Here is a 22,743-nt window from a genome sequence, read left to right on the forward strand (position 1 = left end):
TACATTTTCTGTGGAAGCTCTAGCATCAGGACATTATACATTATATCATGACTGTTCCAGCTTCATTTAGCACGTGATGATGGGTACCAATTTGTACAGCAACCTTCCCTACCTAATTGGTAAATACTGGAGCAATAAAGCAACCCATAATCTTTCTCTTTTAACTTTCAGTAAAATAAGGAACAAATTCCAAACCATCAGCCATGAGATGAGAATTAAAGATCCCAACCAAGACAAAGTCCTGATGAAGGGTCTCAGCCCAAAGTGTCAAATGGTTAGTCCTCTCCATTGATGCTGCCTGACCTGCTGAGCTCTTCCAGCATTTTGTGTGTGGTACCAAATCAATGTGCTGTTTCAGAATGTGATTACCAGGTCTCATTGTATTTATTGCAGACTTTCGAATTTGTGAACAACATGGAGATGTTGTGGTATCTGCCTTAATATTGAGCCTGTGCCTAACACGAGGTCACAGACACCATAGGACAATCATAAAAGTTAGCTGGGGGAAAGTTAGGTAAAATATGTACTGGTTTGTCAGACACGCTGAAGACATATGTTCCCCACTTTTCATGCACTCTCTTATGTGCAGGGTTAACTTTTCTATGGCTTCTCATTTTAAGCAAGGAGACCTATCCTTCAAATCCTATCTCAATTCCCTTGTGCAATAATCTCAATGACAGTACAGGCAGCTACCACAAAGAAATGTACAAGTTCCATTTTATCACAGTAATTGGGGTACAAAATACATGATCTATCTACTTAAAAAGTGACATGAGGACAACTCTTTTTATGTGCTTGAAATGAGGATTGCATTACATGAATATGTGGTGGAGGCAGATGCCTTTCTGGTCTTCAAGAGGGAATTGGATAAAGATACTGTGAAGGAAAATATGCAGGTTTACAGAGATGAGACAGGAGAATGGAACAAGTCAGTCGATCTTTTAGCGAGCCGGTGTGAGCACAATAGCCTCTTTCTGACCTATAACCTCTCAATAATTCCATAATTGGAGTAATGAACTATGGTAACTGCTGTACTCAATACTTTGATTTTTGAAGGACACCATGCCAAGAGCTCTCTTTGTGACCCTGTCTACCTGTGATGCCACTTTCAAGGAATTATGGACTAGAATTCCCCAAACCCTTTGCTGTACCACATTCCTTAATGTCCTACTGTTCACTGTGCACGTCCTATCCTGGTTTGTCCTCTCAAAGTGCAACATTTCACATCTGTCTGCATTAAATTCCATCTGCCATTTTTCTATTTGGTCCAGATCCCACTGCAAGCTTTGGTAACCTTCCTCACTGTCCACTACACTCCCTATCTTGGAATCATCCACAAATTTGCTGATCCAGTTTACCACTTCATCATACAGATCATTGATTTAGATGACAAAAAGACAAAGAACCCAACACTGCTATCTGTGGCTCACCACTAGCTGATGGTGCGGAATGCTGCAAATCCAATTTATTGATTTATTGGCAAACAGCAGAGGAGCTGCATGGCCTCAGCTGTGGTGAGGTCTAGACCTCAAGCCATGGTGCTGCCTGTCTGCAGCTGCCCAGGAGAGGCATTAGAGTTGGGCACTCCACCGGAGGGCTGGAGGCAGTGTGGTGTAATGCCCAAGCTGGAATCGGTGCTGCCCACACCCAGTGTTCACTTGCAGAAGTCAAGCTGTATTGTGTTTGACGGAAGACTGCTGCAACATTCATGGACTCAGGGACTTGGACAAAATTTTTTTGTGTGTGTGACTATTTTACTGCTATCTTATATGTGCCTTGTGCTGAGTATGACTATTGTTACTGTGTTTTGCACCCCAGGGGATTAACACTTTTTTGTTTGGCTTTATTCATGGGTATTCATGTTTGGTTGAGTAACAAACTTGAAATTAAATGGTGAGAGACCTGGAAAGGTTGGTGTCTGGAAGACTCTGGCTTGCATTGTACACAAATCACATCAGGCGAGAATATCAGATTTAAATGCATCTTAAATATAACTTTTCTGATGAGAAGATACGTTTTTTAATATGTTATAAGAAGATCCTTGCATCCCTGAGCTTCATAGTGGAAGTTCTTTGCCTGGAACATAATTGAGCAAATGATACTTGCAGGGGCTCCTGAGTTAAATGAAAAACTGTACTTGAAGCTGTTCAGAATTCACAAATTATTTTCCATCTGCCCATTTAAGTAAAAATTCACAAGCAGTAACCCAGAGGAATGTGCAAGAGCTAAATTGTAAATCTACTGAAAATTGCTCATTGACTTTTACCACTCTTTTCAATATTTGTCTTAACTTACTGTTGATTTAGTTATTCACTTCCATTTGAAGAGATTAGAATAACAAACTATCAAAGCCTCATCTAAAATGTCAGCTAATAGAATATAGAGTTTCTAGGATGCTCATAAAAATTGAAAAGCACCATTTGAAATTAAATACACTGAAATGTGCAGCTCCTTCAATTTTATCTAAATTGAATTCTGTTATCTCCTTTTATTAAAGGGTATTAAACAATTGAATTACTTCTTGAGATTTGATCTTGTGATGATTGCATTTTATATCTATCTCTCTATCTCTATATATACATACACATACACACAAACATATATACGCATACACACATGTGTACACATATACATATATACACACACACACACACACACACACACACACACACACACACACACACACAGCCTATAAAAAGTATTACTGCCCCCCCAACAGAAGTTTTCATATTTTATTGCTTTACAACATTGAATCACAGTGGTTTTAATTTGGCTTTTTTTTGATACTAATCACCAGAAAAAGACTCTTCCAGGTCAAAGTGAAAACAGATCTCTACAAAGTGATGTGAATTAATTACAAATATAAAAAACAAAACAATTGATTGCATAAGTATTCACCCGTTCAAGTCAGTATTTACTAGATGCACCTTTGGCAGTAATTACAGTTTTGAGTCTGTGTGGATAGTCTCTGTCAGCTTTGCACATCTGGACACTGCAATTTTTCCCCATTCTTTACAAAACTGCACAAGCTCTGTCAGATTGCACAGGGATCATAAGGCTTCTAAGTCCAGCCACAAATGCTCAACTGGTTTGAGGTCTCGACTCTGACTTGGCCACTCCAGGACATCAACTTTGTTGTTTGTAAGCCATTCCATTTAGCTTTATGCTTTGATCATTGTCTTGCTGGAAAACAAATCTTCTCCCAAAGTCACAGTTCTCTTGCAGACTGCATCAGGTTTTATCCCAGGATTTCCCTATATTTTGCTGCATTCATTTTACCCTCTACATTCACAAACCTTTCAGGGCCCTGCTGCAGTAAAGCACCCCCACATCATGATACAGCCACCACCACGCTTCACGGTAGGGATAGTGTGTATCTGATGTGCAGTGCTCGGCTTACGCCAAAAATAATGTTTAGTCTGATGGCCAAAAAACTCAATTTTGGTTTCATCATATCATAGAATCTTTTTTCAGCTGACTTCAGAGTCTCCCATATGCCTTCTGGGAAACTCTAACCGAGATTTCAAATGAGTTTTTTTTCCCAGCAGTAGCTTTTTCTTTGCCATCCTCCCATAAAGCCGAGACTGGCGAAGCACCCGGGCAACAGTTGTATGCACAATCTCTCCCATCTCAGCCACTGAAGCTTGTAACTTCTCCACAGTTGTCATAGGTCTCTTGGTGGCCTCACTCACTAGTCCCCTTCCTACATGGTCACACCAGTTTGAGGATGGCCTGCTCTAGGCAGATTTACGGCTGTGCCATATTCTTTCCATTTCTTGATGATTGATTTAACTGTACTCCAAGGAATATTCAGTGACTTGGAAATTTTCTTGGATCCATCTCCAGACTACTACTTTTCAATAACTTTTTCACAAAGTTGCCTGGAGTGTTCTTTTGTCTTCATGGTGAAGTTTTAGCCAGGATACTGACTCACCAGCAGTTGGACTTTCCAGGTACAGGTGTACATTTACTACAATCAATTGAAACACCTTCACTGCACACAGGTCTCCAAAACAAATCTCCATTTAACTAATTATGTGACTTCTAAAACTAATTGGCTGCACCCGTAATAATTTGGTGTGTCATATTAAGGGGGGGGGCAGTGAATACTTAAGCAGTCAATTATTTTGTGTTTTATATTTGTAATTAATTTAGATCACTTTGTAGAAATCTGTTTTCATTTTGACATGGAAGCGTCTTTTTCTGTTGATCAGTGTCAAAAAAGCCAAGTTAAATCCACTGTGATGCAGTATTGTAAAACAATAAAACATGAAAACTTCCAAGGGGGTTTTTATACTTTTTATGGGATATATATATATATATATATATACACACACACACATACACAGACACACACACACATATACATACACACATACACGTATTACATGTTAAAATCTGTGTTTCACACATTAAGACATATCTAGATGATCCAATGACAGTAACACATCAAGTTTTCAGTAATCTTGATGAGGCTTCAAAATGTAATGATCATTGAGAAATAATGGTTTAGTACCATCAATAACGAGTTTGATTACCAGATTCTGCTGTCCTTCAGAAATATGGAATCATCTGCATTGAAATGATCACAAGCTCTATCGTCACAATGTTCCCTTTGCTTCACTTGTTTTTTAAAAAACACACTACAGCCAAGATTTGACTCCGTCAAAACCAATTACAGTTTGAGCACTTCTGCCTATCAGTAACTCAACGTGCGTCTGTTTATTAATTGAGTGTCTTGTAACAAAAAGTCTGCAACCTCCGTTTCACTTTCAACTGCAGAACCATTTTCAGTTCATCTTTCCCAATTAGAACGGTCTTTCTAACCGGTCAAGCCTGTGCCCAAACACTTGATAACATTCTTCTTCAGGGATTTGGCAAACTCAGCACCACTGCCGCCATTATTCATCAAAAGTAATTAAAAGAGGTTGGGTGTTGTGATGATCAATTTTAACTTTGAAATTAAATGTTTTAGCTTCAAAAATGATCATGGAAACTGTACATATCCACCTGAAATGGATATCTATTACGATCACGGCAATTTTCCACAAATGCAGTTCCAAGGCCCATTTGTATCCTTAACTGCAGCTTTCTCAGTTGGGCTGTGGTAGAGGAGGAGCAGCTGGTAGATTTGTGTGATTATCTTTCATCTTGTCATTTGACTGTTTCAGATAACACTGACTGCTTGATATGATGAGGTACATCTGGGTGTCCTTCATGCAAACATTTCAAAGTAGCTGCTCTTTCTTGTAATGGATCAGCAGCATTCAATCCCCACAGTACCAACAAATGGATCAATCCCCACAATACCAATAAATGGATCAATCCCCACAGTACCAACAAATGGATCAATCCCCACAGTACCAACAAATGGATCAATCCCCGCAGTACCACAGCATTCTATGGGGTCATCCTGATGGAGGGTCTCGGCACAGAACGTTGACTATTTATTCATTCCCACAGATTCCACCTGACCTGCTGAGTTCCACCAGCGTGCAATAGGCTTATCTTGTGACATTTTCTGTATTGCGGTAATAACAAGTCACTGTCACATTTTCTTTTCCATTTACACTGGATGTGGTTATGGAATCACAATAGGGTGGGATTGCATCTACACATGGTAGCAAGCTCTGGGATTATGACCGGAGAAATATCCAAACATTTCCACAATGCCATAATCTGTCCTGATACTGGTGATTCATGTAGAGGCATAGCAAATGGCTCTCAACTTGAATTCATATTCCACTCCGATTGTACTGTCCACCCGTCTATTTCAGAACAGTCCTCCACAGACAGTGCTAATGTCAATCTTTACCCGTTAGCCAAGGAATCACCGAATAGGTTTCTGGTCCGTGAAAAGTTCGGTCCACTGAGATATTTGTGAAACTTCACTTTATGGATAACAGTTAAATCTTCTTTTTTCAAAGTTCAAGGTAAATTTATTACCGAAGTACATATAGGTAACCAGACAACACCGAGATTCATTTTCTTGCAGGCATACTCCATAAATCTACAATGGAATAATAGCCGTAATAGAATCAATGAAAAACCACACCAACTTGGGTGTTCAAACAGAGTGCAAAAGAGAATGAACTCTGCTAATACAAACAGAAAGAAATAATAATCATAAATAAATAAGGAATAAATACAGAGAACATGAGATGAAGAGATTTTGAAAGTGAATCCATAGGTTGTGGGAACAGTTTAGTGACAGGGCAAATGAAGTTCAGTGAAGTTATCCCTTTGGTTCAAGGGCCCGATGGTGAAGGGGTAATAACTATTCCTGAACCTGGTAATGAGAGTCCTGAGGCTCCTGTACCTTCTTCCTGCTGGCAGCATGAAGAAAGCATGACCTAGGTGACGTGGGGGTCACTGATAATGGATGCTCCTTTCCTGCGACAACGCTTCGGGTAGATGTTCTCCGTGGTGGGGAGGGCTTTATCTGTGATCAACTGGGCTGTGTCCACTACATTTTGTTGGATTTTCCATTCAAGGGCACTGGTGTTTCCATACCAGACTGTGATGTAGCCAGTCAATATACTCTCCACTACACATCTATAGAAGTTTGCCGAAGTTATAGATGTCACGCTGAATCTTCACAAACTCCGTAGGAAATAGAGGCGCTGTCCTGTTTCATAATTACTCTTTCATGCTGGGCCCAGGACAGGTCCTCTGACAAGCTGACATGAAGGAATTTAAAGTTGCTAATCTTCTTCACCTCTGATGAGGACTGGCTCATGGACCTCTGATTTCCTTCTCCCGAAGTCAATAATCAGCTCCTTGGTCTTGCTGGCATTGAGTGATAGTTTGTTGTGGTGGAACCACTCAACCACATTTTCAGTCCCCCTCCTACATGCTGATTCATCACCACCTTTGATTCAACCTATGACCATAGTTTTGTTGAACTGAATACAGAAGCTTTGAGACTGGTTGTCAAATCTATCCATACTATCTTTTGGCCAGCAGTCACATACTTACAGATACTGAATGCAACATTTCAATGGTAAACACAACCATCTACGTCAGGCACAAGTTAGCCAAATGACAAGTCACCCTGGAAATACCTCGATTCTTTGATTCAAATCACTCGTTGATTGGAGTACTGCGCAGATGTAGGAGAAGTGTTCCCATGCAAGTCCAGTGAAGAGCCTGAGAAAGCAGGAAGTTTCTTCAGCAGGAGTCATTGATTGGAGTACTGCAGGAGAAGCGTTCCCATGCAAGTCCAGCAAAGAGCTTTAAAAACCCAGTCTCCATAAAATAGGGATACCATCTGGCGAAGCGGTCATCGTCAAGACCGGAAAGGCTTTGGCTCAACAGGTGGAGGCAAGGTAAGTAGATAAGTTCACTCCTTATTTCTTCTTTCTTATTTAACTCTTGAAAGAATAAGGGATAGGTTTATATCCCCGATAGCCATATCTGCACTAGGTACATTAAGATGCAGCTCCTTAGAGACTGTGTTAGGGAACTGGAGCTACAGCTTGTTACGGCAAGTGAAGAGGTGAAAGGCAGGAGTGCTACAAGGAGTTAATCAACCCAAGGCTACAAGGGACAGATAAATGGGTGATTGTCAGAAGAAAGAGAGAACTTCAGATAGTGGAGAGCACCCCTGTGGCTGTACCCCCCAACAATAAGTACTCTAATTTGAGTACTGTTGGGGGGTGGGGGTACCTACCTGGGGGAAGCAGCAGTGGCCATGCCTCTGGCACTGAGTCTGGCTCTGTGGTGCAGAAGGGTGGGGAACTGAAGAGGATGGCAGCAATTATAGGGGACTCTATAGTTGGGCACGTGGCCAAGTGGTTAAGGCGTTCGTCTAGTTATCTCAAGGTCACTAGTTCGAGCCTCAACTGTGGCAGCGTGTTTGTGCCCTTGAGCAAGGCACTTAATCACACATTGCTCTAGTCTGGGCGAGGAGTGGCGCCCCACTCAGCCTTTCAATCTGCACCTTATAAGGCATGAAAATGCCTGACGCAGGCCTCTCATGGTCTGAGTCGACGTTCCCCTCCCCATCCCTATAGTTGGGGGAGGAGGGGGAGAGACAGAGAGGCGATACTGTGTGCGCGAAAAAGAAACGTAGATGGTAGTTTGCCTCCCAGATGCCAGGGTCCACGATGTTTCTGAATGTGTCCACAATATCCTGAAAAGGGAGGATAGGCAGCCAGAAGTCATGGTACGTATTGGCGGCAACTACATAGGTAGAAAAAGGGATGAGGTCCTGAAAACAGAATACAGCGCGTTAGGAAGGAAACTGAGAAACAGGACACCAAGGGCAGTAATCTCGGGACTGCTACCCGTGCCATGCGACAGTGAGGATAGGAATAGAATGAGGTGACCTGTACAAAAGGCCACACTTGAATCCAAGTGGGATCAATATTCTCCTGGGCAGTCTTACTAGAGATGTTGGGAGCGGTTTAAGCTAATATGGGAGGGGGATGGGAACCAGTATGATAGAGCTGAAGATGAGCCAGCAGGTTCACAAGTAGATGATTGATGTAACATGAATGCAAGGAAGGACAAGCCAATTATTGGGTACAAATGCAGACAGAGCAAAGAGTTAAATTGTACCACAGAAGAAATTCAAAAGGGCGAAGAATTTGTTCTTAAATGGAAGGTGCTGTATTTAAATGCATGTAGCATTCGGAATAAGGTGGACTAACTCGTGGTGCAATTGGAGATTGTTCGGTACGATGTTGTGGGCATCACTGAGTCGTGGCTGAAAGAAGGCCGTAGCTGGGAGCTTAACATCAAATGATATACTTTGTGTTGAAAAGACAGAGAGGGAGGGAGGGAGGCAGAGGTGTGGCTCTGTTGGCAAGGAATGAAATTACATCTTTAGAAAGCAGTGACACAGGGTCAGAGAATGTTGAATCTTTGTGGGTGGAATTAAGAAACTGCAAGGGTTAAAAAAAACCATTATGGGAATCATATATAGGCCTCCAAATAGTAGCCAATATGTGGGATTGAGATTGCAAAGGGAGCTAGAAAAGGCATAGTAAGGGTAATGTCACAATTGTAATGGTGACTTCAATATGCAAGGGGACTGGGAAAATCAGGTTGATGTCTGATCACAAGAGTGGGAATTCTGTTGAATGCCGACAAGATGGCTTTTTAGAGCAGGTTGTGCTTGAGCCTACATGGGGAAAGGCTTTCTCAGATTAGGTCATAGTCATAGTCATACTTTATTGATCTTGGGGGAAATTGGTTTTCGTTACAGTTGCACCATAAATAATAAATAGTAATAGAACCATAAATAGTTAAATAGTAATAAGGAAATTATGTCAGTAAATTATGAAATAAGTCCAGGACCAGCCTATTGGCTCAGGGTGTCTGACCCTCCAAGGGAGGAGTTATAAAGTTTGATGGCCACAGGCAGGAATGACTTCCTATGACGCTCTATGTTGCATCTCGGTGGAATGAGTCTCTGGCTGAATGTACTCCTGTGCCCACCCAGTACATTATGTAGTGGATGGGAGACATTGACCAAGATGGTATGCAACTTGGACAGCATCCTCTTTTCAGACACCACCGTCAGAGAGTCCAGTTCCATCCCCACAACATCACTGGCCTTACAAATGAGTTTGTTGATTTTGTTGGTGTCTGCTACCCTCAGCCTGCTGCCCCAGCACACAACAGCAAACATGATAGCACTGGCCACCACAGACTCGTAGAACATCCTCAGCATCATCCAGCAGATGTTAAAGGACCTCAGTCTCCTCAGGAAATAGAGACAGCTCTGACCCTTCTTGTAGACAGCCTCAATGTTCTTTGACCAGTCCAGTTTATTGTCAATTCGTATCCCCAGATATATGTAATCCTCAACCATGTCATATTACACACACCAATAGGTGCTGTGTAATAACCCAGATCTTATTAGGGAGCATAATGTAAAGGAACCTTTAGGAGGCAGTAATCATGATACAATCGAATTCATACTGCAGTTTGAGAGGCAGAAGCACAAGTCAGTGTATCAGTATCACAATGCAATCAAGGGAATTACAGAGGCATGAGAGAGGAGCTTGCCCAGGTGGATTGAAGGGAGATACTGGCGGGGATGACGGCAGAGCGCAGGTGGCTGAAATTTCTATCACAAGGGACAGGATAGATAGGTCCCACTGAAGAACTTGTTCTCAATGGCCAGGGTAAGCAACTGTGACTGACAAGGGAAATTAAAGACTGCATAAAAGCCAAGGAAAGACAAATTGGATGAACGGTCAAAAAAAGTGGTTGGGAAATCTATGATAATGCATTTTGGTAAAAGGAACAATAGTGCGGACTATTATCTAAATGGGAAGAAGGTTCAAACATCAGGAGGTGCAGGGACTTTGGAGTCCTCATGCAAGACTCCCAGGAGGTTAACTTACAGGTTGAGTCTGTAATAAAGAAGGCAGATGCAATGTTGGAATTTATTTCCAAGGGAAAAATATATAAAAGCAAGGAGATAATGCTGAGGCTTTATAAGACACTAGTCAGGCCACATGTGGAGTACTATCAACAGTTTTGGGCCCCATATCTCCGAAAGAATGTGTTGTCATTGGGGAGAGTCCAGAGGAGGTTCACAAGGATGATTCTAGGAATGAAGGGGTTAACATATGAGGAGCGTTTGGCAGCTTTGTACTCACTGGAACTTAGAAGAATGCAGGGAGGTCTCACTGAAACCTACCAAATATTGAAAGGACTAGACAGGGTGGATGTGAAAAGGATGTTTCCTATAGTGGGGACATCCAGAGCTAGAGGACACAGCCTTAAAATTGATAGGCAACCTTTTAGAAGAGGTAGGGAGGAAATTTTTTAGCCACAGTAGTGAATTTGTGGAATGCTCTGCCACAGACTGCAGTGGAGGCCAAGTCCATGCGTATATTTAAAGCAGAAGTTGATTGTTTCCTGATCAGCCAGGGCATCAAAAGATATGGTGAGAAGGCAGGTGTATGGGGTTGAGTGTGATCCGGGATCAGCCATAATGGAAACCTGTAGCAAACACGAGGGGCTGAATGGCCTAATTCTGCTCCTATGTCTTATGGTCTTACATAAACTCTCGGGTGAGCAGGGCATGGGTGGGGCATAAAGCTCAATCCTGATTGGCTAGATCTGAATTGGCTTTTCCTGATTGGTTATTTTGAATTGGCCTTGGTTAATTGAACTGATCAATTTTTCAGGCCAAAGCCTCTTTAGGAATGTGCCATGCTTGAGAGAGGCAATGAACAAAAATGCTTCATGGAAAGAAAAGACATCATTGTATTTAGACAAAATCTTGAAGGTGTCTACATTTTGTGTGACTTGCACAGTTTCCCAGTTTGGTGAAAATTTCTACAAACAAAAGGATGGAATGGGCATGAGATCTCCTGTACTCCGCAATTTACTCATGGACAGCCTTGAAACAAAAGCCTTCGCTACAACTACTAAAAAGTCAGACTTAAAGCTGCGCTATGTGGATAACACCTTTATCCTATGGAAACACGGTCAAGAAGTATTAGAAGCATTTTTAACACATCTAAGCAATCAGAACAAGCCCGTACAGTTTACTATAGAAGTAGAAAGTGAGGTACTTTGCATTTTTAGATGTTATGGTAAAACAGATGGTAGACAAGCTGGAGTTGAGTTTTTACAGGAAAAAGACTCACACAGACCAGCATCTGAATTTCTGGTCAAATCATTCAAAGAAGACAATGCTTGGCATTGTTTTGAGGCATGGCACTAAGAGCAAACACCCTGTGCACAACTAGAACTGCAAAGGAGGAAGAGTACAGGAAGATCAGAGAAGCATTCAAGAAAAACCGCTACCCTATGCACTTAATCAAAAACGGAATGTAGTGCAACACGACAAAGACCAGCTCCCGATAGAACGGTTATTGTGCCATACAGTGGCAGCTAAACTGAAAAGCTAAGACAAATTCATCAAAAATGTGGTGTCCAGTTAATAGCAAAAAGTAAGGACACAATCAGGAAAAGGCTAAGCAAAATGACACCTAGAAGATCTAACGAAATGTGTCAGGGAGTTGTGTACTCCGTACCTCTATCACCATGCAAAGAAGTATATATTGGTGAGACTGGAAAGCCATTGAAGACAAGGATAGCAGAACAAAAGACTGAATTAAAAAAGTTAAGAGCAGAACGAAGTGGGATTGCTGAACACTGCCTATCATGCTCATGTAGACCACGTTTTGATGAGCCCAACATCCTTGACTAGGAAGAGACTGCCTACAAGAGAAAGATTACGGAATCATTAGAGATGGAACATGTGGGGTGACCTAAATGTAGCTTCTAAGAATACAGAGATAGCTCCAGTCTGGGACCACACATTCCTAAAAAGGGTTTGGCCTGAAAAATTGACCAGACAGTTCAACGCCAATTCAAATTAACCAGTCAGAAATAGGTAATTCAGATCCAACCATTCAGGATCGAGCTTTAAGCCCCACCAATGCCCCACTCACTCAAGAGGCCTTGCTGAAGGGTCTCGGCCTGAAATGTCAACTGTACTCTTTTCCACAGGTGCCGTCTGGTCTGCTGAGTTCTTCCAACATTTTGTGTGTATTTGTTGGATTTCCAGCATCTGCAGATTTTCTCTTGTTTGTGGAGTGGCTCTAGGTCGCTTCTCAGGCAGGAGTTGGTATATTTCATCACCAACCTCTCAAAACACTTCATCACTGTGAATGTAAGTGCTACCAGGTGATAGTCATTGAGGCAAGTCACCATGTTCTTCTTAGGCATTGGTATAAGTGAAGCTTGCTTGAAGTATTTGGGTACCTCAGAATGCCAAAGCAAGAGGTTAAAGATCTCAGTGAACACTGCAACCATTTGATCAGCACAGGTCTTTAGTACTCAGCCAGGTACCCCATCTGAGCAGGAGGCTTTCTGTGGGTTTTCCCTCCTAAAGGATGCTCTAATGTTGGCCTCAGAGTCTGGAATCACAGGATCATCCAGATCTGTGGGAGTTTGTGATGGTCCCTCCATGTTTTGATGGTCAAAGTGAGCACAGAAGGCATTAAGCTCATCTGAAAGTGAAGCCCTGTTGTCGTCTATGTCGGCTAATTTTGCCTTATAAGAGGTGGTAATATTCAAGCGGTGACACAAACATTGAGCATCCTTTGTTGATTCAAATTTAGTCCGGAATTTTTTTGGTCACCAGACTTGGTCACCTCTGACCTGGCCCTCAACAGACTGCAGAACTCGCGGTTCTTTCAGGGCTTCAGACTGGGGAAGACTCTGAATGATTTTGTGGGGACACATTCATCTATAACTGTTTTAATAATTTATCTATTGGCAAGGAATTCTGTTTTACCTTGAAAATATAAAACCTTGCCATCTTTATTCTTCATACAGCCTGTCAAAGTTACACCAACTAAAACAGGTGATGCATCACAAGGAAGCAGCATTGGCTTCACTGTGTCATAATAAACAAGTGCCTGGCAAACTCAGCAGCAAATCTATCAACACATGGCACATAGCTTCTTTCTTTCTTCTCTACATCTATTATGTCTTGTGATTCTGTATTGAGGTCTTTTCATATCTACTAAAGATGACATCAGCTTTCCATAGTAAGTGAACAATACTGGACAAGCTTTCAACTCCAAGTTGACAGGACTTGGTTTACCTAATATTGCTTGGACATAGTTCTCCCCCTCCCCCAATGACTAAGGTCTTAGAGCAGCTTTTGTTAAAGTCAAATAGTAACAAAGATACACTTAATTTGTGTGGGCACGTGGCCAAATGGTTAAGGCATTCGACTAGCGACCTGAAGGTTGTGAGTTTCAGCCCCAGATGAGGCAACATGTTGTGTCTTCAAGCAAGGCACTTAATCACACAGTGCTCTGCAACGACACTGGTGCCAAGCTGTATGGGTCCTAATGCCCTTCCCTTGGACAACATCGGTGTTGTGGTGAGGGGAGACTTGCAGCATGGGCAACTGCTGGTCTTTCATACAACCTTGCCCAGACCTGCGACCTGGAGAATGAAGACTTTCCATGGTCTTGCAAGACTAACGGATGCCTTTTTACACTTAACTTATATCAAATATCTCAAATCAAAGGTTGTTGTTTTGGAACAGTGAACTACAATTATTTAATCTGAATATCCCTTTGATCAACTCAAAATGCTGATAAGATATGACCAGTCAAGAATAGTGGAAGTCTGTTTGCAACTAGCTAAGCCAACAAATCAACAGACTTAAAGGTTTTATTTCCAACTTTAATTCTCTAATGATTATTAAGTTATAATCCACAGTTCAATGATACCTGCTTCCTTGAAAGCGAATTGAGAATTCTTTCACAATTTAGTTCTCTTTCCAATCTAGCCAGATCTTTGATAGTCATTTCTAATCGGATCCTTGCCCTGAAACAGTATAAAGGAGTTTTTCTTCACCCCTACCATTTCTTACTGTAATGTCATATTACCTTCTTGATTCTTTCCCTAGTTTATGTACAAAGATGCTGGTATCTGGATTTCAAGGAGTCATCTGGCCAATTTGGTTTGAATTTTTGCTCATGCATCATCAGTATAGCAGACTGTAACACATGGACAGAGCAAGAACTACAATGAAGTAATATGATCAAAAGTTTTTACTGAGTCATGTTAGAAATGGTAAACGCCAGGCAATTTGACACTTTCTTTCCTTTAATGTATATGGACAAATGGAAGGTTCATTGCACCACTGACTTATATGAGAAGTCCAACAACCCATCTAGGTCATGCATACAAAACTGCAACAGGCAGCAACTTATTTAAAGATGCTGGGCACTGTTGTGGACGGAAAGTTTCATTCACTCCTAGACTCAGATTGGACTTTATCAGTAACCACAAATCAGTCCAAAGCACCCAAAAACCTCACAACAGGAAAATAAAATTTGCTCCTGAAAGTAGTATCAACAGTCAGTTATCATAATGGAATCACTGATCAAATACAAAATCCCATTTTATTGAGAGGCAGATTAACATGAATGAGCTTTGCAATAGCCATCTTTTTAAACTTCATTTGAGGAGGACTCCAGGCATGACTTGGATCTGTTTCAAGTACAATGCCAAATTCAATGTCAGTTCAATAGTATACAAAGAGTCTTCCTGTCCTGAAGTTACCACACCATGAAAGTAGCAACAAACCAATTTTTCTAAATGTCTCTGCCAATTTTCTTCTCATTATTTCTCCTACATCTTCTGAGAGAAACCGATGTTTATAATTGCAAATCTCTTCCTTTTTACATGCCTTTGTAAGCATAAACAGTCTATTTTTATGTCTGCTGCTAGTTAGCACTATTTTCTGTAATTATTCTGCCTATACTTTGTTGAATTCTAAGCTCTCACACTCTTCAGGTTTATAGCTCCTTTGGAAAATTCAGATTAAATACTTATTTAATATTTAAAGCCTGCAAGTTTTGCAATGTTGGCACAAGAAACAAGGTGACACTTGTAGACTGTCCCCAACACATCCTCGGACTGTGTTGGTCATTATCCCAAAACAAGATGTTTCACTGTATGTTTTGGTGTACCTGAGACAAATAAAACTAATCTTTAATCTTTCTTCTTTCATCACTCACGTTTGACCATTTTTCCTATACATTTTAGAAATCTGTTGTTTTTTGCACAATTTCTTTAAGCACTGGCCATTTAAAGAAATAACTACTGTATTTATCCACCTTCATATTTTTGAAATCTAGTTTGCCAATCTACCTCATCCAATACACCCCTCGTACTTTCATTCTGTTCAAATATAAGACTCCAGTTTCAGAGTTAATTGAATCACTCTCAAACTCTATATAAAATTCCATTATATTATGACCACTCTTCCCCAGAGGCTCTTTTACTACGAGGTTATTAATTAACCCTGTTTCATTGCAAAATACTAGATCTAAAATAACCAGTTCCCTTGGTGGTTCTGCGACACACTGACCTAGAAACCATCTTTAATTCATTCCCCTTACTGTTACTGCAAATTTGGTTTCCAGAGTTTTTTTTAAATGCAGTTGCAAGTCCCCCATGATTCCAATGTTACCTTTGTTTTATGTACTACTGAATGAAGAACAAATATATAACCAGGAGCAGGCTATACAGCCCTCGTGCCTGCTTTGCCATTCAATAAAATCATAGATGATCCTTTATCAATATCACCAGGTTTCTGCCTTTATCCCATATCACTTTGTTCCCTTGATATCTGAAAACATATCAATCGCCGCTGTGACTACTCTGCAGAGGGAATTCTAGTATTGCATACTATCTGGGTGAAAAACATGATCTTGTTTTGAAACTGTAACCCCTAGATTGGAAAAAAAAACCCAGTCAGGGGAAACAGCAGATAATAGATAAGTGGGTGTTACAATACCAGGCATTACAATTATCACAGTATACACATGACAGCTCTTGTGTAGGAATGTGGAGTTATCTACATCATTGGATTTTGTACTGGGAATGCACAGAGGGACCCTGTGGGAGGCAAGTGCGGTAATTGCAGGGGTCCAAGCAGAAACATTTAAATCATCCTTGGTGAGAGGTGAGGTACCAAAGGATTGGAGAATAGCTAATGTTTTCCACTGTTGAAGAAAAGCACTAAGAATAAACGAGGAAAGTAGAGGCCGGTGAGACTGACATCATGAGTGAGTAGATAATTGGAGGGTATTCAAAGGGACCACAGTTATGAGTATTTGGATGGACAGGGACTGATTAGGGATAATCAGCAAAGCTTTGTGCATGGTAGCTCATGGCTAACCAATCTTGTAGAGTTTTTCGAGGAAGTTACCAGGTGCTGGGTCATTGTTTGTCATCTGTATCAGTGATCTGGATGATAATGTGGTTAAATGGATCAGCAAGTTTGCGGACGGCACCAAGATTAGGGGTGTAGCGGACAATGAGAAAGACTATCTGAGCTTGCAGTGGGCTCTGGACCAGCTGGAAAAATGAGCTGAAAAATGGCAGATGGAATTTTCTGGAAACAAACGTGAGGTGTTGCACTTCAGTAGGACCAACCAGGGTCGGACTTGCACAGTGAGTAGTGGGGCACTGATCAGTGCTGTCGAACAAACGGATCTCAGAATACAGGTCCATAACTCATTGAAAGTGGAGTCACAGACAGTTAGGGTTGTAAAGAAAGCTTTTTGGCACAATGGCCTTCATAGATCAAAGTACTGAGTACAGCAATTGGGATGTTACGTTGAGTTGTATAAGACACGAGTGAGGCCTAATTTGGAGTACTGTGTGAAGTTTTGGTCACCTACCTACAGGAAAGATGTAAGTAAAGTTGAAAGAATAGAGAGAAAACTTACAAGGATGTTGCCAGGTCTGGAGGATCTGAGTTATAAGGAAAGATAGAATAGGTTAGAATTTTATTCCCTAGAATGTAGAAGATTGAGGAGAGATTTAATAGAGGTATACAAAATAATGAGGGGTATTGACAGGATAAATGCAAGCAGGCTTTTTCCACGGAGGTTGGGTGGGACTACAACTAGAGGTCATGGATAAGGGTGAACTGTTTAAGGGGAATACAAGGGGAAAGTTCTTCACTCAGGTCGTGAGAGTGTGGAACAAAATGCCAGTACGAGTGGTGCATGCAAGCTTGATTTCAACATTTAAGAGAAGTTTGGATAAGTACATGGATGATAGGGGTATGGTCCGGGTGCAGGTCGGTGGGACTAGGCAGTTTCAATAGTGGCATGGACTAGGTAGACCGAAGGGCCTATTTCTGTGCTGTAGTTTTCTGACATCTAAGGAGGAAGATTACAAACCTGAGACAATAAACACTACCCAGACCACTTCACAAATGATGTCAAGTTCAATGTCATTCAACCATACACATGTATACAGCTAAATGAAACATTGTTCTTCCAGGGCTTCTAAAGATTAGTCACCTTGTAATATAGCAATTTATGCTATCAGATTGCCATACATCAATAAGATATTGACACTTACCAGCCTGCAACCAAATTTGCTCCAGCATGATGGACAAGTGCTTGGGGGAGTTCTTCACACTGCTGCTTTGTGCAGACTCCTCAGACGCTGCCTGTTCCATTCGGGAAGCAGCAACGGATGGGACATGCTGGGAACCTGGGGCACAGTTCAGCAGTGTCAGTTTGAGTGTTTCCATTTAAAGGCTGAAAAGGAACTGTAGTCTGAAATTAAATACGTGAGTTTCACCAATGGTAGGAGTATTTTTTATGGGTGCAAATGAGTGGTTTGTTTTGTCGAGGCAGCAAGAAATTGGCAGAGTTTTCAGGAAGAAGGGAGATAGGAAAGACATTTGCTCCATGTTTGCGAACACTTAGTAAACCATTAATGGTAAGACTCCTGGCAGTGTGGAGGATTAGAGGGATCTTGGAGCCTGAGTCCATAGGACACTCAAAGCTGCTGCGCAGGATGATTGTGTGGTTAAGAAGGCATACGGTGCATTGGCCTTCATCAACCATGGGATTGAGTTCAGGAGCTGAGAGGTAATGTTACAGCTATAGAGGACCCTGGTCAGACCCCACTTGAAGTACTGTTGTCAGTTCTGGTCACCTCACTACAGGAAGGATGTGTAAACTATAGAAAGGGTGCAGAGGAGATTTACAAGGATGTTGCCAGGATTGGAGAGCATACCTTATGAGAATAGGTTGAGTGAACTTGGCCTTTTCTCCTTGGAGCAATGGGGGATGAGAGGTGACCTGATAGAGGTGTATATGATGATGAGGGGCATTGATTGTGTGGATAGCCAGAGGTTTTTTCCCAGGGCTGAAACGGCTAACACGAGGGGGCATAGTTTTAAGGTGCTTGGAAATAGGTACCGAGGGGATATCAGGAGTAAGTTTTTCACAGAGTGGTGGGTACATGGAATGCACTGCCGGCGGCAGTGGTGGAAGCGGATACAACAGGGTCTTTTAAGAGCCTCTTAGAGAGGTACATGGAGCTTTGTAAAATAGAGGGTTATGCGCTGGGAAATTCTAGGCAGTCTCTAGAGTAGGTAACATGGTTGCAACAACATTGTGGGCTGAAGGGCCTGCAATGTGCTGTAGGTTTCTATGTTCTGTGTTCTATGCTGATGATATTAAATCTGATTCTGAAATGCAAAGAGGACAACAGAGAAGGTTTCTGCGACACAGTGCTATGTGGGGTTAAGAAACAAATCTCATTCCTTTATTTATGCATCCAGTTTCCAATCCCATTCAGAAGAGCGATGGAATAATCTAGGCTTCATCACTTGCTGTTTTTTCTCCATCAATGAAAACACTTTCGTGAACATTTGAACACCACCCTGGTGCACTATTTGGTTGAAGTTGTGCTCTGCACCACCATAATATTATACACCACTACCATACAAACATTATGCTTGTCTGGAATGAAGATGGTGATGATCATCTTCATTGCACAATAGATCGGTTACAAAGTTACTACAATAGCTAAACTGATCTGGGGATGGCTGTGTATTTTACAGTTCCAATGCATGAGTCTTGTAAGAGCGTACAGAATGCAAGTATATTTTTAACAGCTTTATAACGACAAGTTTGTGTCACATAACACAGTAATGCACAAGGGACCATATTATGACCATTTTTTAAAACTCTTGGGCATCATTAATGGGGCTCTTTTTTCACTATCCATCCCTAATTGCTCTTGAAAAGATGATGAGTTGGTTTTATGAATCACAGCAGCCCAGTTTCCAAGCGGTGTTGGGAAGGGGGTTCTGAGAGTTAGACCCAGCAGCAAGAAAGACAAGCAATATATGTTCAGATCAGAATGACGTGCAACTTGACGGGGAATCTGTAGTGTGTGGTGTTCCAGTGCACATCTGCTCTTACCCTTCCTGACGATGGAGGTTGTGGGTTTGAGAGGTGCTTTCAACCTTTTTGTTTATTTCTGGACATTAATGTTTGAAAAAGTAGTGCTTCATTCCTTGAGTTTTATTTCTTGCCAATGATTTGGGAAAAAGGAATGGTCTTTGTATCTCTTTGCTCTCTCCTGGAGAATGCAGTTATGGACAGGTGTCACAAGAGGACAGGATCTGGCACTAACGGAAAAACTCTCATGATGGGGACTGCTCTTCCTGAACAAGTGATTTACTGTGACTATACCTCAGTGTAACTCATGGCATTTAGCATAAAATAATCTGTACCTTAAATAGGTTCCAACCATAAAAGATCTGCATCTTAGATAAGTGCTAACTGTAACACCAGTACAAGAAATTAGGGCATTTAAATAATAAATAAAAGCTCACGGGAGTTCCAATCTGATTAGGATTCAGTAATATTTGACTTTGTGGAATTTGCCTAAAATACTTCTTACAACATTTAAAGTTCAAGCAAAATCCCCTTGTTTTTTTGCTCCCTATAAATAAATAAATAGCTGAAATATTTATGTAGAGATTTCAAGTATAGTTCAATAGGGCAAGCGTAATCCTGTAAAACCTGACATGTAATTCCTCCTTACCTGATTCGCCCTCATGGAAATCTGGGAAAGCAAGATGAACCATGCTTCGTTTCTCAACCGACGCTCCCTCACCAACACTACTTTGAAGAGTGCTCCGTTTTTCCATCTGCGCCCCTTCAGTTAGGCTGCTCTCTTTGTCCCAATCACTGAAATAAGGAGAATAGATTTCATCACAAGGATGAGACTATAGGATGTTTTCTATCATTTCATCTCTCCTTTCCAGAGTCGTTAATCATGTTTCCTAAAGACATCCAGTATTGTGCCCAATTTTCCTTTCTCCATCTGTGAGCTGAGTTAAACAACTGAGTCTGTCCCAGTTAACATGCTTAATGTGTTACAAAGAGTGTCCTTGTAGTTAGCCTCTATAATGATGAAAATGGCTATCATTCATTAATGTTTCTTTAATTAATGGACTTATTAATTAACCTATGGACTCACTTTCAAGGATTCCATCTCATGTTCTCTATTGCTTATTGATTATTATTATCTTCTTTTGTATTTGCACAGTTTGTTGTCACATTGGTAGTCCACCCAGTTGTTGCGGTCTTTCATTGATTCTATTATGGTTATTGGATTTACTGAATATGCCCAATAATAAAATGAATCTCAGGGTTGTATCTGGTGACATATATGTACTTTGATAATAAATTTACTTTGAAATTTGAAATTTATTCTCTCGTGAATGAATGAATGAATGAATTGAATAAATTGACTTTATTTCTTACATCCTTCACATACACGAGGAGTAGAAATCTTTATGTTACATCTCTGTCTAAACGTGCAATGTGTGTGTTCCTGTGTAAGCCGTTATTTATTGCCCATTTTTAATTCTCCTTGAGGAAGTGATACTACCCACTGACAGACTGTTCTGAATATATAAATCCAGAGTACTATTAAAAGGTTAGTTTCAGGGTATTAATCCAGCTACAATGAAAGAGCAACTAAGACTTTAAGGTAACTTTATAACTTTGAGGTGATGAAACTTCCCATGAGCCTGCCGTTCTTTCTAGAGGACAAGCTGCCAGTAGAAGTGGTGGATGCAGGTTTGATTTCAACACTTAAGAGAAATTTGGATAGGTACATGGATGGGAGAGGTATGGGGGAGGCCATGTTCCGGCTACAGGTCGATGGGATTAGACAGCACAATAGTTCAACATGGACCAGATGAGCCGAAGGACTTTTTTCCATGCTGTAATATTCTATGACTCGATGATAGATCCATGAGTATGGGAGAAGCTGTCAAATGGTTTTGTAGTGCATAAAAGGTACAGATTACAGCCATGACTGTTGGAAGTGCTTGTTCACAGTGACAATGGTGTTCCAATCAACCATGTTGTGATCCTGGGTGATGTTTAGTTTTTTTGAGTGATCCTGGAGCAGAAATCATAGAGACAGGAATGAAATACAGTGGGTTCCAGTTAATTGAAACACATCAGCACCAGTACATTTTGGACCAATTAAGCGGCTGCCCCAATTAGCCAAAGCTTCATACGAATAGTTGAAAAGGTATAAAAAGACAAACTACTGTTGAACTGAGTAACAATTACGTATTTAGATAAAATTAGAACACACCAATGCTACCACAGTACCATAAAACTCTATTTCCTAATCGTTATAAATGGAGGAACACGTTCAGTGTACACTGCCATATGGGGTGTCCTGGGAGGGCTAGCACCTCTGGTGAAATGGCTTATTATGGCAGCTCACTCAATTTTGGGCCCCACTGGACACTCAGCTCTCACTGGCAGCTCGAAGAACCAGCTTGCATGCAACAGCAGCCACACCCCAGTACGGGGCTTCGACAGGCGGGCTAAACCAGGTGAGGGTAGCTGGCCAGCCCCATACCCTGGTGAAATAGGGATGCCTGTCCTAACATGTGAAATCAGCTCTGGCGGACTAGGTGGATGAGATCAACAGTGAGGTCCAATGGCCAAGAAGACGGTTCTAAAACGCTTGGTGGAGAGTGAAGGGCACGATAGGGTGAGTGCATCCAAGAAAAACCCCATTGGTGACGACTGCTTGAGGCACTGCACCAGGACTTCCGAGGTCTAGAGAGTGGAACTGTCCCAGTGCAACGGCTTTTCCGCTTTAAAAACTCTCCCGCACAGGTTTTGTTGTTGTCGTCGCATACAATGGACAACCAACCCACTGCTTTGTTCTTTTCATTAACTGTAAATGAACAAAATTAGCACAGACACAGTGCACATAATGGTCTACTTTCATACAATGCTTTTGACGATTGCTTCCTCCAAATCTTCATTTTCATTGTAACATTCAAGATGGTTGTTGATACCTTCAAATTCTTCGTAGTTCCTAAGCTGTTGAAGCTGTGAAAATACTTCATTTTCATTCCCAGCCATTTCTTGCATC

General features: G+C 41.3%; 1 protein-coding gene across 4 annotated transcripts in view; it reads right to left on the reverse strand.

Moving 5' to 3' along the window:
* The window catches only part of LOC134350445 (tetratricopeptide repeat protein 7A-like), a 265,556-nt gene that overhangs the window by 60,635 nt on the left and 182,178 nt on the right, over positions 1–22,743 (reverse strand). For all 4 annotated transcript variants that reach the window (XM_063055643.1, XM_063055644.1, XM_063055642.1 and 1 more), the window contains 2 exons: positions 20,374–20,519; positions 17,884–18,018 (listed from right to left, as the gene is read on the reverse strand). In XM_063055643.1, coding sequence (XP_062911713.1) covers positions 17,884–18,018; positions 20,374–20,519 — 281 coding nt within the window. The remainder of the gene's footprint in view (positions 1–17,883; positions 18,019–20,373; positions 20,520–22,743) is intronic.

This window comes from Mobula hypostoma, chromosome 8 (genome assembly GCF_963921235.1).
Source record: "Mobula hypostoma chromosome 8, sMobHyp1.1, whole genome shotgun sequence".
Lineage (NCBI taxonomy): Eukaryota > Metazoa > Chordata > Chondrichthyes > Myliobatiformes > Myliobatidae > Mobula > Mobula hypostoma.